At 43.2% G+C, this 14,261-nt stretch overlaps 1 protein-coding gene across 1 annotated transcript; it reads left to right on the top strand.

Annotated features, from left to right (window-relative positions):
• Positions 1–3,852: 3,852 nt before the first annotated feature.
• LOC147011643 (uncharacterized) lies at positions 3,853–12,218 on the top strand. The gene is made up of 3 exons (XM_085856353.1): positions 3,853–4,882; positions 8,856–9,683; positions 12,157–12,218. Exons 1-3 carry the CDS (start codon positions 3,868–3,870, stop codon positions 12,216–12,218), a joined length of 1,905 nt encoding a protein of 634 aa, XP_085712479.1. The 5' UTR covers positions 3,853–3,867.
• Positions 12,219–14,261: the final 2,043 nt, after the last annotated feature.

The following is a 14,261-nucleotide window of genomic DNA, read 5'->3' as shown; positions in this document are numbered from 1 at the left end:
TATGTTCATATTATACGTACACATGCGATGCAGAGACCGTCTTATATTTCCTCGCCAAATATAGATGATACGGCGTCCATGCTATTTGATACACTATCATAGGCCTTATTGAAGGCCCAGTCACACCTAAACGTTTTAGCCAACTTATGCCAATTTTTGGAAATTTTGTCTAAAACGCTGGTACATGTCGAATACGTTATGGGTAAGTTTTGATAACATTGAGAGCACGCTGAAAAACACTACCATACGTCGTTGTAGGCTGGCTTTAAACATTGTACTTTTTGGTTGTCCTCAAATTTTCCATGCTTGAAATTTTAAGACTTATGCCAGCGTATGACTCACACGTTCCGCAGAACGCTGGCCATAAGTTGTAGGCACATTACGCGATCGTTGACACACGTCGACACACGTTAATTGTAAGTTACTCATAAGTCGAAACACGTCGAGATAATGTTTAGCGTACCCGAAAGTTATTTCTAACCTATAAGTAACGTGTTGTACTCACATTACACGATCGGTGACACACATCGACACACGTTACTTGTTAGGTGCTGATAAGTCGAAACACATCAAGGTAATGGTTCGTGTCAGTGTTCCAGACTCCCTGGTTTTTTTTTTCTTCTTTCCTTCGGAATGATGGTGATTTTGACACTTCGATTTATCGTGCAGTTATAATATAATATAATTAATAGGCTTCCGCTGAACGATTTAAATCATAACCGCACTGTACACTGAACACCGTCATACCAAAGAAAAAAAACCGGGAGTCTGGAACACTGACGCTAACCATTACCTTGACGTGTTTCGACTGATGAGTACCTTTCAAGTAACGTGTGTCGATGTGTGTCAACAATCGCATATCGTGCGTACAACTTATTCCCCTCGCATGCGGAGCGTGCGTCATACGGCAAGTACGTCATAAAATTTTCAACATGTTTAAAATTACAAGACGTACTCCATTTAATACGACATATGATAGCGTACTTTAGCATTCTCTTCACGCATACCAAACTTACCCATACCGTATTCGACGTGCGCCAGCGTTTTAGACGCATTTTTCAGAGGTTGGCATACGCTGGCAAGATCGCCAAGGTGTGACTGCGATGTTGACACTTCCACTTCTGCGGCGGTTATGATTTGAATCGTTGTGCGGCAGCCTTTTCATAACCTACGCCACGTCATCGTCGGCGATGCGTGCAACTCGCTATGCATAAGTTAGACTATCGTTGGGTATAGGTTGTGAAGGCCGACAACAGGTTCAGCATTCGTTGGTATAAGTTATCTATAACACAACGAAACGTTCTGTGTCCGTTACTAATACGTTATGCATAAGACCAAGTCGTTATGAATACGTCCGAATCTTTTAAAAAAAAACATCAAAAGTTCAACGTAACCCAGCGTTTTACATACATTTTAATACGTTGCCATTGCTGGCTAAAACGTCAAGGTGTGACTGGGCCTTTACATCAACAAAAATCTATAGAGGTCGTCTATTATACACATTTCCTTGAGAACAATAGTTCATCAGTATCAGTACATGCTGCCTCACATCAATAGAGGTCGTCTAATATACACTTTCGTTGAAGCGGAGATATTTTTCCCAAGCAATTCCTCATCATCAAGCAGGTTTCCTCATCAAATCCTCACCAATTCCTCATCCATTCCTCATCATCAAGCATTTACCTCAGTAATAGGACCAGTACCTCTATCAGGAGATCGTGCTAAAATAGTGACGATTTACTTTTGTATAGTGGCAAAAGGTTGGTTGTGCTCATTCCCACTGACCCCAGTGAAAAATCGCTGGAACTCCCGCACTTTTTGAGCCGGACCCGTGCGTTTCATCGCAGGGCTCTCGGGACTAATTGGCCTCCCCAGTTAGCAGCGGATCCCCTTGCGAGGACTCCCGCGACCTGAGTTGTAGGGGATAGTCCCCCGACGAGTTGCCCCGAGCACAACCACCACACATAAAATTAATCCACACATTAATACATAATAGTAATATTTTGATAATTTTAATAAATTAATGATGCCTCCTAAAAAGCAAGAAAGCAGCATTGGGAGAAAAACGCCACACGCGAAGACTGTGAGAGCGTCACGAGATGTCGAGACCGAAGAGTAAACGACATCAAGGCGTCAAAGAGACCGGTCGCGTTCGGCAGCTGCTCGGCTTGCAGAGACTCCTGAAGCTACGGACGCTCGGCGCCAAAGCGTTCGCCAAACAACCGCAGCAGCGAGAGCAGCAGAGCTGCCTGAAGCTACGGACGCTCGATGCAGAAGCAATCGCCAAGCAGCAGCGAGAGCAGCAGAGCTGCCTGAAGCTACGGACGCTCGACGCAGAAGCGATCGCCAAGCAACCGCAGCAGCGAGAGCAGCAGAGCTGCCTGGAGCTAAGGACGCTCGACGCAGAAGCGATCGCCAAGCAACCGCAGCAGCGAAAGAAGTAGAGCTGCCTGAAGTCTCGGACGATCGACGCCGAAGCAAACGGTTGCATTCAGCTGCCAATAGAACCGGCCCTTTCAAATCATCGAAAATGGAAAGAGTAGCCTTTAACTATAGACCGCATAATCAGTATCAATTGATCCCTATACTTCAAATAGGTGGGATGGATGAGATCTGCCGTCATTGTGGGGCAAGAAAATTCAAGAAAGAACCTCCTGGTATGTGTTGCAGTGGAGGGAAAGTGAAAATCACTGAAATATACGAACCACCAGAACCGGTGAAGTCTCTGTTGGATGGAACATCTGCCCACTCGCAACATTTCCTTGGCAATATCAGGAGGTATAACTCATGCTTCCAAATGACATCATTTGGAGCTGAAGAGGTTAGGTTACCGGGCTACTTCCCTACGTTTAAGGTTTGTGGGCAAATATATCATCGAGCCGGGGCCATTTTGCCACAACCCTGAGAAGAACCGAAGTTTCTTCAGATCTATTTCATGGGCGATCACAATCAGGAAGCTCAACGTAGGTGTGGCGTTGTTGAAGATATCCGTCTCGAGTTGGTTTTGGACTTGCAAAAGATGTTGCATGAAACTAACAACATCGTAAGAAGTTTCAAAACAGCCTTAGAACAGGCTCCCAGTGAAGACATGAGGGTTGTAATTCATGCTGATAGAACTCCTGCTGGAGAACATGAGAGAAGATACAACACCCCACAAGTAAATGAAGTGGCCATCGTCATCATTGGGAAAGAATTCAATCGGCGTAACATCGTCACACACTGCAGAAATGACCAACTGCAGAGAATCAGTGAGACACACCGCTCCTATGATGCCCTGCAGTACCCGTTGATTAACTGGGAAGGACAAGATGGCTATTGCTTCCAAATTTCAATCCCACGACCGGACTAATGAATGTTGGAAAAAAAGTATCTGCTAATGATTACTATGCATACAGAGTCATACACAGGCAAAATAGTTTCAATATTATTTTGTGTTGTCGCCAACTGTTTCACCAGTATATAGTTAGTATGTATGCAAAGATTGAGTCTGAACGACTACTATTCATCAGAACTCATCAGCAGCTGTTACGCGTGGCTGATTATATACATCTCTGTGATTCTCTAACCAATGACGGCTATGCAAATGTTGGTCAATTAGTTATATTACCATCATCATTCACTGGTGGACCACGGTATATGGCAGAACGCACTCAAGATGCAATGACATATGTTCGAACTTTTGGAAGACCTGACCTTTTCATACCTTTAACCTGTAATCCTCAGTGGCCAGAAATTGTCAAAGAACTATTACCAGGACAAGTCTCACATGACCGACATGATCTAATAGCGAGAGTCTTTCAGAGGAAAGTCATTCTGTTGATAGATCTTATGACGAATTTTAACGTGTGTGGGTCTGTTGCTGCCTACATGTATACCATAGAATGGCAAAAACGTGGTTTTCCACACGTACATAGCCTTTTTTGGCTCAGAGAAAAACTTAGACCGACCCAGATTGACTCAGTCATTCGCGCTGAATTGCCCAACCCAGAAGAGGATCCGTTTTTGTACGCTATTGTGAAACGTCATATGATCCATGGTCCATGTGGGGTAATAAATAGCAAGGCACCCTGCATGAGAAATGGAAAATGTGGAAAGAGGTTCCCGAGAGAACTCCTCCACGAAACGCAGTCAGATAAAGATGGATATCCGTTGTATCGTAGGTGGGCACCTGATGATGGTGGATTTGAAACAACGGTTAAAGTTCAAGGTATTCCTGAACCCGTCGTTGTTGATAATAAATGGATAGTTCCATATATCCCATTACTCTCCACTATTTTCAATGCCCATATCAACGTTGAGTACTGCAATAGTGTAAAAGCTATCAAATACATTCACAAGGGCAGTGATCAAGCCGTAGTAACCATTGAGAGAAACGACATCAACGAGGTTCAAAAATATGAAAATGGTCGATATATATGCAACAATGAAGCCATATGGAGGATATTGAACTTCCCCATTACTGGCAGGTTTCCTCCAGTGATTCACCTGACAATTCACCTTGAGAACGGACAGAGAGTTTATTTTACAGATCAAAATGTCCAACATCGAGCGGAAGAACCTGCAATTTCTAACTTACTGGCATTTTTCAAACTATGTGAAATTGATGACTTTGCTCGAACTCTACTGTATACTCAGGTGCCAACGTATTTCACTTGGAACTCGAGTCAGAAACGTTGGAACAGGAGGAAGCAAGGTTCAGAAGTTCCAGGATATCCCGGTATTTACAAATCTGACGCATTGGGTCGCGTGTACACAGTATATCCCAATAATTTTGAGTGTTTCTGCGTTCGCCTCCTCCTGCATGTGAAACGAGGTCCAGTGAGTTTCATAGACCTGAGAACAGTGGACGGGCACTCCACTGGTGTTGCCTGGTTTAAGCCTGGTGTTGGCGCAGTGGTTAGGACAGTGGCTTGGGACCCAAAAGGAACTGAGTTCAAGCCCCGTTGGGACACTGAATTAATATATATATATATATATATATATATATATATATATATGTATGTATGTATATGTATATATATATATATATATATATATATATATATATATATATGTATGTATGTATATGTATATATATATATATATATATATATATATATATATATATATATATATATATATATATATATATATATATATATATATATGTGTGTATGTGTGAATATATATGTATATATATAAACCAAGTCGAAAACACCAGGGGGTTGACTCAGCCTGCCATCCTTCCGAGGTCGGCGAAATGAGTACCAGTTGTACTGGGCCCGGTGTATGCCCCGGTTAGAATAGGTGTACCATATCCCTGTGTGTCGTAAGTCACAATGTGTGTGTCGTATTGTGTTCCGTGTGTCGTAAGAGGCATTCCCTGTGTGTCGTAAGAGGCGACCAGGGTTGCGTCAGGAAGGGCATCCGGCGTAAAAACCTATGCCAAATCATTATGCGGACAACAAAACGAATTTCCATACCGGATCGGTCGAGGCCCGGGTTACCAACGACCGCCACCGGTACCGGTGTCAGCAGGGTACCAGTGGAAATTGTGGCACTGCTGGGCGAAGGAGGCGAAGGAGACGGGGAAGGCGAGTCCGGAGGCAGTGGGAGAGGGGGAAGGGTAGAAATGTGCAGGTGAGAGTTAGAACTCTGAATGTTGGGACGATGACTGGCAAAGGGCGAGAGTTGGCTATGATGGAGAGAAGAAAGGTAGACATACTGTGTGTACAAGAGACCAAGTGGATGGGGAGTAAGGCTAGGAGCATTGGAGGTGGTTTCAAACTGTTCTACCATGGTGTGGATGGGAGGAGAAATTGTGTCGGAGTAATCCTGAAGGAATATTATGTCAAGAGGGTATTGGAGGTGAGGAGAGTGTCTGACCGAGTGATGAGTGTGAAGTTGGAAATTGAAGGGGTGATTATGAATGTCATCAGTGCATATGCCCCACATATGGGGTGTGAGATGGAGTATAAAGAAGATTTCTGGAGTGAGTTAGATGAAGTAGTGGAGAGTGTATCCAAGGATGAAAGAGTGGTAATTGGAGCAGATTTCAATGGGCATGTTGGGGAAGGGAATAAAGAGGATGAGGAGGTGATGGGTAGGTATGGTCTCAACAAGAGAAATGTGGAAGGGCAAATGGTGGTAGAGTTTGCAAAAAGAATGGAAATGGCAGTGGTAAATACATATTTCAAGAAGAAGGAGGAACACAGGGTGACATACAAGAGTGGAGGAAAGTGCACACAAGTGGATTACATCTTAAGCAGGAGATGCAACCTGAAAGGGATTAGTGACTGTAAGGTGGTGGCAGGGGAGAGTGTAGCTCGACAGCATCGATTGGTGGTCTGTAGGATGACTTTAGAGGTGAGGTTGAGGAAGAGAGTGAGGGCTGAACCAAGGACCAGATGGTGGAAGCTGAAGGAGGAAGACTGTTGCGTGAAATTTAGGGAGGAGGTGAGACAGGCGTTGGATGGTGGTAAAGATGGGTGGGATGATTGGGCAACGACAGCAGAAGTTGTGAGGGAGATAGCTAGGAAGGTACTTGGTGTGACATCTGGACAGAGAAAGGAAGATAAGGAGACTTGGTGGTGGAATGAGGAAGTACAGGAAAGTATAAGGAAGAAGGGGTTGGCGAAAAAGAAGTGGGATAGTCAAAGAGATGAAGAAAGTTGGCAGGAGTACAAGGAGTGGTGGCGAAAGGCAAAAAGAGAGGTGGCAAAGGCCAAGGAAAAGGCATTTGACGAGCTGTATGAGAAGTTGGATACAAAAGAAGGGGAAAAGGATTTATACCGATTGGCAAGACAGAGGGACCGAGCTGGGAAGGATGTGCTGCAGGTTAGGGTGATAAAGGACGCAAATGGGAATGTGCTGACGAGCGAGGAGAGTGTGTTGAGAAGGTGGATGGAGTACTTTGAGGAGCTGATGAATGAAGAAAATGAGAGAGAGATGGTTGGAAGAGGTGGAGATAGTGAATCTGGAAGTGGGGTGGATCAGTAAGGATGAAGTGAGGACTGCTATGAAGAAGATGAAAAGTGAAAAGGCGGTTGGCCCAGATGGTATACCAGTGGAGGCATGGAAGTGCTTAGGAGAGATGGCAGTGGGGTTGTTAACCAGATTGTTTAATAAAGTCTTGGAAAGTGAGAGGATGCCGGAGGAGTGGAGATTAAGTGTACTGGTTCCGATTTTGAAGAATAAGGGTGATGTGCAGAGCTGTGGAAATTACAGAGGGATAAAGTTGTTAAGCCACACCATGAAGTTGTGGGAAAGAGTAGTGGAAGCTAGGTTGAGAGGAGAGGTGACGATCTGTGAGCAGCAATATGGGTTTATGCCAGGAAAGAGCACCACTGATGCGATGTTTGCTTTGAGAATGTTGATGGAGAAGTATAGGGAAGGCCAGAAGGAGTTACATTGTGTGTTTGTGGATTTAGAGAAAGCTTATGATAGGGTGCCAAGAGAGGAATTGTGGCATTTTATGAGGAAGTCGGGAGTGGTGGAGAAGTATGTGAGGATCGTGCAGGATATGTACGAGGACAGTGTGACAGCGGTGAGGTGTGCGGTAGGAATGACGGACCGGTTTAAGGTAAAAGTGGGATTGCACCAAGGATCGACTCTGAGCCCTTTCCTGTTTGCAATGGTGATGGACAGGTTGACGGACGACATCAGACTGGAGTCCCCATGGACTATGATGTTCGCGGATGACATCATGATCTGTAGGGAGAGTTGGGAGCAGGCTGAGGGGAGCCTCGAGAGGTGGAGGTACGCACTGGAGAGAAGGGGAATGATAGTCAGTCGGAGTAAGACGGAGTACATGTGCGTAAATGAGAGGGAGGGTGGTGGTATGGTGCGGTTGCAAGGAGTTGAGGTGGGGAAGGTGGATGGGTTTAAATACTTGGGATCAACTGTCCAAAGTAACGGAGAGTGTGGGAGAGAAGTGAAAAAGAGAGTGCAGGCAGGATGGAGTGGGTGGAGAAGAGTTGCAGGAGTGATTTGTGACAGAAGGGTAGCTGCAAGAGTGAAGGGGAAAGTATATAAGACAGTAGTGAGACCAGCTATGTCGTATGGTTTGGAGGCGGTGGCACTAACAAAAAGACAAGAAGCGGAGCTGGAGGTGGCAGAGTTAAAGATGCTGCGATTCTCGTTGGGAGTGACGAGGATGGACAGGATAAGGAATGAGTATATTAGAGGGACAGCGCAGGTAGGACGGTTTGGAGACAAAGTGAGAGAGGCGAGATTGAGATGGTTTGGACATGTGCTCAGGAGGGAAGCGGAGTATATCGGGAGAAGGATGTTGACGATGGAGCCGCCAGGCAGGAGGAGAAGAGGAAGGCCAAAGAAGAGGTTCATGGATACGGTGAGGGCGGACATGCGGGTGGTTGGAGTGTCAATGGAAGATGTGGAGGATAGAGCGAAATGGAGACGGTTGATCCGCTGTGGCGACCCCTAACGGGAGAGGAGTAGGAGGAGGAGTAGAAGGAGGAGTAGAAGGAGGAGGAGGAGGAGAAGGAGGAGAAGGAGGAGAAGAAGGAGGAGAAGGAGGAGAAGGAGAAGAAGAAGGAGAAAAAGGAGGAGAAGAAGAAGAAGAAGAAGAAGGGACGGGCAAATTTGCAGCACATTCCGTGAGGCTTGCAATCTCCTCGGACTCCTAGAAGATGATGCCCATTGGAACGTCACGCTTGAAGAGGCAACTGTTTCTCAATCCCCATCGACCATGAGGTATCTATTTACTATTATGATAACTGCGTGTGAGATGTCAGATCCCAAGAGCCTATGGGACATTCACAAAGAGGCCCTGTCTGAGGATGTAAAAAAAGAGTCCAAAGAGGACATCCAGTACACACCAGATATGTTCAATGAGGTTCTGATATACATTGAAGATTTGGTATTATACATGAACGGGAAAGATGAAACGAAGTGGGGCCTTCCCTCTTCTAATAGGTCTGAAAGCGCAACCATCAGTAGAGAATGGTTCCGTGAAACAAACTACAACACAGATACTCTCGCAAAGTTTGTTTCTGACAATGAGCCGCTTCTGGTACAGGATCAGAGTAATGCATATCAACTGATTTCTGAAGCGGTTCAAGAGGGAAGTGGTGTGATATTTTTCTTGGATGCCCTGGGTGGTACTGGCAAAACATTTGTCCTCAACCTTTTGCTTGCTAAGAGGAGGAGCCAGAAAAAGATCGCATTAGCCGTTGCTTCATCCGGTATAGCCGCAACACTACTTTCAGGTGGCCGCACAGCGCATTCTGCTTTCAAATTGCCTCTCGACTTAGCTACAATGGAATATCCGGTTTGTGGCATTGGCAAACAAACTGAAGCAGCAAAAGTGCTGAAGAATTGCGACCTCATAGTTTGGGATGAAGGTACGATGTCGCCTAAGGATGCATTCGAAGCATTAGATAGAACGATGCGAGATTTAAGAGGAGTAGACCTGCCTATAGGTGGAGTTATGCTGGTTATTTCTGGTGATTTCAGACAAACTTTACCTGTAGTACCCCGTGGCACTCCAGCTGATGAAATGAAAGCCAGTATAAAATCTTCATACCTCTGGACATTCGTACAAACTATCCATCTAACAACAAATATGAGGGTCAAATTATATGGTGATTTAGATGCTGGCAATTTCGCACAATTACTTCTCAAACTTGGAAATGGTGAAATCCCAAACACAAATGATGTAATATCTATTCACGATGACTGTGGTACAATAGTTTCATCCATGGAAGAATTAGAGGCTCATGTGTATCCCAATTTAGCGACTAATTACAAAAACATACAGTGGCTAGGTGAAAGAACAATCCTGGCTCCACTTAATGAAACAGTCCGTGTAATAAACCATCAGTTATTACAAGTAGTTCCAGGCGAACAACATAGTCCCAAGTCTATTGACACCACACTGGATACTGAGCAAGCCATACATTATCCCACAGAATTTATAAACTCATTGGAATTACCAGGATTGCCTCCGTACAATCTGTCGTTAAAAGTTGGATGCCCTATTATGTTATTACGTAATCTCGATGCACCAAAACTTTGCAACGGAACTAAACTGATTGTGAAAAGACTACTACCACATGTAATTGAGGCCACTATCATGACAGGATGTGCGAAAGGAGAAGATGTATTCATTCCGCGAATTCCACTCATTCCATCAAATTCAACAATTAAATTTAAGAGACTACAATTTCCTGTATGCCTGTGCTTTGCGATGTCTATCAATAAGGCACAAGGACAGTCATTGAAAGTAGCAGGGCTGGAATTATCCACTCCTTGCTTTTCCCATGGTCAGCTATATGTGGGATGCTCCAGAGTGGGATCATCGGAGGCTTTATACATATTGGCCCCAGAGAGGAAGACATCAAATATTGTTTATCCTCGAGCACTCCACTAAAATTATTGAGCTACTTCAGTTATTTCATAAACGGGAATAGGATGTGCGATGAAGGAAATACATGTTGCTGGTATAAAATAAAAACGGTGGTGGGAAATAAAAAAAAAATTGTGGTGGTGGTTTGTAAATATACATATTACAGATATAAATAGAATGGTGATGGCATAAGGCGTATGTGTATAATATTTTGTAATTAAATGGTTATGGGCTATGTAGATATTTTATAGAATGGTTATGGGCGTAGGTACGTTGTAACTTCGTATACATAATATAACATAATTTTTTATCAGGATAACAGACGTAAACTAGAGGGGGAGCACTCGGGAGAGTGCAAAACCTCCGCCGCCAATACTGCTGGGTCACTCAAGTGAACCTTATATCTTATTCATTAAATATGTCAACAGTGCTGACAGAGTTATCATTCTTTTCTCCATTTTTTTTTTGGGGGGGGGGGGTTGAAATCACTTAAAACATGTAGAAATGCAAAAAAAAGAAATCGAAATTTTGTTGAAAAAAGAGTTGCAAATTTTTTTTTCTCTAAATTTTTTTTTGGGGGGGTGGGGGTTGGAAATCACTTAAAACATGTAGAAATGCAAAAAAAATTCTCTTTTTGGGGGGAGTAACAATTTGGGGGGGGGGAGGTTGGAAATCACTTAAAACATGGAGAAATGCAAAAATATATATTTTTTTCTCTAATAATTTTTTTTTGGAAGGGGGGACCAAGTCCAAAATTTAATGGCATGATCCTTAGACCATACCTACCCCCCCCCCCACCAAGTTTCGTCAAAATCCGTCGAGGAGTTTTTCCGTAATACTGTTCACAAACAAACAAACAAACAAACAAACAGAAAGGGGTGAAAACAGTAACCTCCATCCATCTTCGAAGATGGCGGAGGTTAATAAATCAAATACGCTGGTCCAGGCTGGGTTATGCCCGACGTATAAATTAAGTCGCAAATGTTGACATGAAACCAGCCTCACATTGTTGAGGCATTATGGTTTTTTTTATCCTATGCAGCAATAAATCTTAACATTTTTGAACTCGAGTCTTCTGCATATAAAACATGGCGGGGAAAATATAATATTATAGTGGTGATGAAAAAAAATAATAATGGTGGCAGCCTCTACAATTTTACAATTAACTGTGACATATACTCCTTCAGACCCGCCGTCATCCACGGGTATCCCTGCTAGTATACATATATGTGTAAAAGAATAAAAGCAACAGTTGAGAGGGGAGACACCAACAGCAGGGTTGAAGGACAAATTAGAGGGAGATGTGGACAAATAATGGGGTGGAAAGGAATGAGGGGCAGGAGAGGATGCATGGGGTGGACAGGCTGGATACAGAAGCAAACTGTCAGAAAGGAAAAACTGGAAATTTGTAAAGAGGTGGGCTTGGTGTGGGGGGGGGGGTCAATGGTGGAAGAAAACATCATGGTTTTGGATGATGTGAAATAGTGGTGAACAGCTGTCTTGAAAACTTGGAGGGGAGAATGAGATTGAGGAAAATGTGGAAAAGGGAAAATGTTCCACATGTGGGAAAACCGAGGAACAAAATAGTGGAGGTGAGCAGTGTTTCTGGATTTTGGAAGTTTCACCAGAAGTGAGTTGATGGCTGGACAAAGCTCGGAAAGAGCAGAGGGTGCAAGATGAGAAAGGAGGCAGTAGAAGATGGAGAGACCACTGAACTGTCTATGATGAGAAAGTGAGACTCCCATTGACTTAGCTCTATTGCAGGACATTCCAATAATCGTAAATGCCTTGGTTTCCATTGCATAAAGCTGATCAAGGTATGAAGCAGGGGCACAAGCCCAAAGTGTGGAGCAGTACTCCTGCAAGCTGAAGATGAAGGCCTTGTATGTGGATAGGAGTTCACGTGTGCCAAGGCAGGACTTTGTACGATGCAGGATGCCCAGTTGGCGACTGGCTTTGGAGATCAACTTTGAAATGTAGCTTGCCCAAGAAAGATCATAGCTGACCCCCTGATAATGAGAGCGGAATTTGAGTGACAACTTCCTCAGGAGGATTATTAAGAAAGTAGATGGGAAGGTTTGCCATATGGCCTTGGATGCCACAGGCAGAGTTTGCAGAACAAGACGGGACACCAGACTGTATCAAAAGCTCGAGATATGTCCAGAGAAATGGCCTCATGTCTGACATTGAGGATCTCCATCCCTTGTAGGGTGAGTAGAAGCAGCGTGTCCAAGGTGGGGTGACCTTATCTGAAACCAATCTGATGATCTGAGATGAGATTGTTGGAGAAAAGGAAGGATTTCATATAAATTCTAATGATGGATTCCATGACCTTGCTGATGATTGGAAGTAAGCTGATAGATCTGCAGTTAAGAGGTTTTCACTTTGTCATTTTGGGGTATTTTGTGCAAATCGGTGACAAAAAAACAGAAATTTAATCAATTTTAAATTCAGGCTGTAACACAACAAAATGTGACAAAAGTTGAGGGGTGTGAATACTTTCTGAAGGCACTGTAAATAGTTTCAAAGGAAGAACATATTTATATATGTGTACTTAAAAACAAATAGCTTTTTAAAATATGTGATTTAAACCCAAACAGTTTATTTAATAACAGAAAACCTCTGCAGATTTAAATACTGTAATTAAAACTCCATTGCATATGTAAAGGTGCACAGAATCAGGAAAAAATGTATATATATATATATATATATATATATATATATATATATATATATATATATATATATATATATATTTTGATGTGATTACTACTATATAGTTTTTTAAGTAATGAACAAAAAAAACTGAACATGGTTGTTAATTCCAATAATTGAGGTGTTGGAGAAAAATAAAATTCGGTTAAAAAAGCAAAAATGTAAGGTACTGCTTCTAAAAATTGCATCTAAACCGCCATGACATAATCGAGGGAAAGATTGTCAGGATGCAGTGGATAATGGCTGTATAACTCATGTTTATGCAATTCGTATATAGTTCTGATCATTTAGGGGAAACAGAAAAGCATTCCCATGGAGATAGGCCCCAATAAATGGGTGCACGAGCAAGTAAATATTTTTTAAAAAGGAATCCTCGACATAGGTGGGGAAAAAAACATCACGTGGCGCCTGTGCACGATCCGGATCCGTCGGACCATCCGTCAAAGCCTCCCGGTGCCTCCAACAGCGCCCAAACCAGGATTACTTTTGGTGTGGACAAAAAAAAGGCAAAGCCAAGGGAAGCCATAAATTCGTTTTTTTCTCAAAAGCCACCAGGGTGTGATGAACTCGACGAGCTGCAGTCTGCTTGCTCAGTTCTCTGGAGTCTGCTTTCAATGAGCTTCCTGCACGTACCCTTTTCATCGACCCTTTTATATCTTTTGGGCTGCCAAGGAAAGAGGATGCGAAGCACTCACAGCACGCCTTGTTTGAAATGAGAGGTAGGCTCCATGCAATAATTGGAGGGGGGGTGCACACGATGCATCTCGTGCCAATTAATAAACTCCGCCACTTGAAGGCAAGGGAGGGTCTCCAATACATCATGTAGTCCTCTCCACACTGACTTAGTTTGTTTGCAAGATGTCCAATTCCTGTAAACACAAATCGAGCATCTCTTCAATGGAAAAAAAAGAGGGAAATGGCAAAAGAACCATAAATTTGTGAAAAAGAAAATTCCAAACATATTTCACAAACAAAAAAAGTGTGATTTTTTTTTTGTGGATTTTCCTTTCATTACCCCTGCAATGTAGTTTCCAAAGTCCCTGATATGAAATTGTGATTTTGTTTAAGAAAGAAGTCTTTCAGAGTGAAGTTGAGGCATTATTCGGACTGTTCAAAATGTTCTCGGAATAAGAAGCAATACTCCAAGAAATGCCAGGGTTAATTTTTCATCATATACTGTATGTATGCATGTATGTAT

Source organism: Eptatretus burgeri, chromosome 15, assembly GCF_056783735.1.
Source record: "Eptatretus burgeri isolate ZD-2024b chromosome 15, Ebu_testis_v1, whole genome shotgun sequence".
Classification (NCBI taxonomy): domain Eukaryota; kingdom Metazoa; phylum Chordata; class Myxini; order Myxiniformes; family Myxinidae; genus Eptatretus; species Eptatretus burgeri.
The sequence above is the reverse complement of the archived record's forward strand: the minus strand, read 5'-3'. Positions and strand labels throughout refer to the sequence as shown.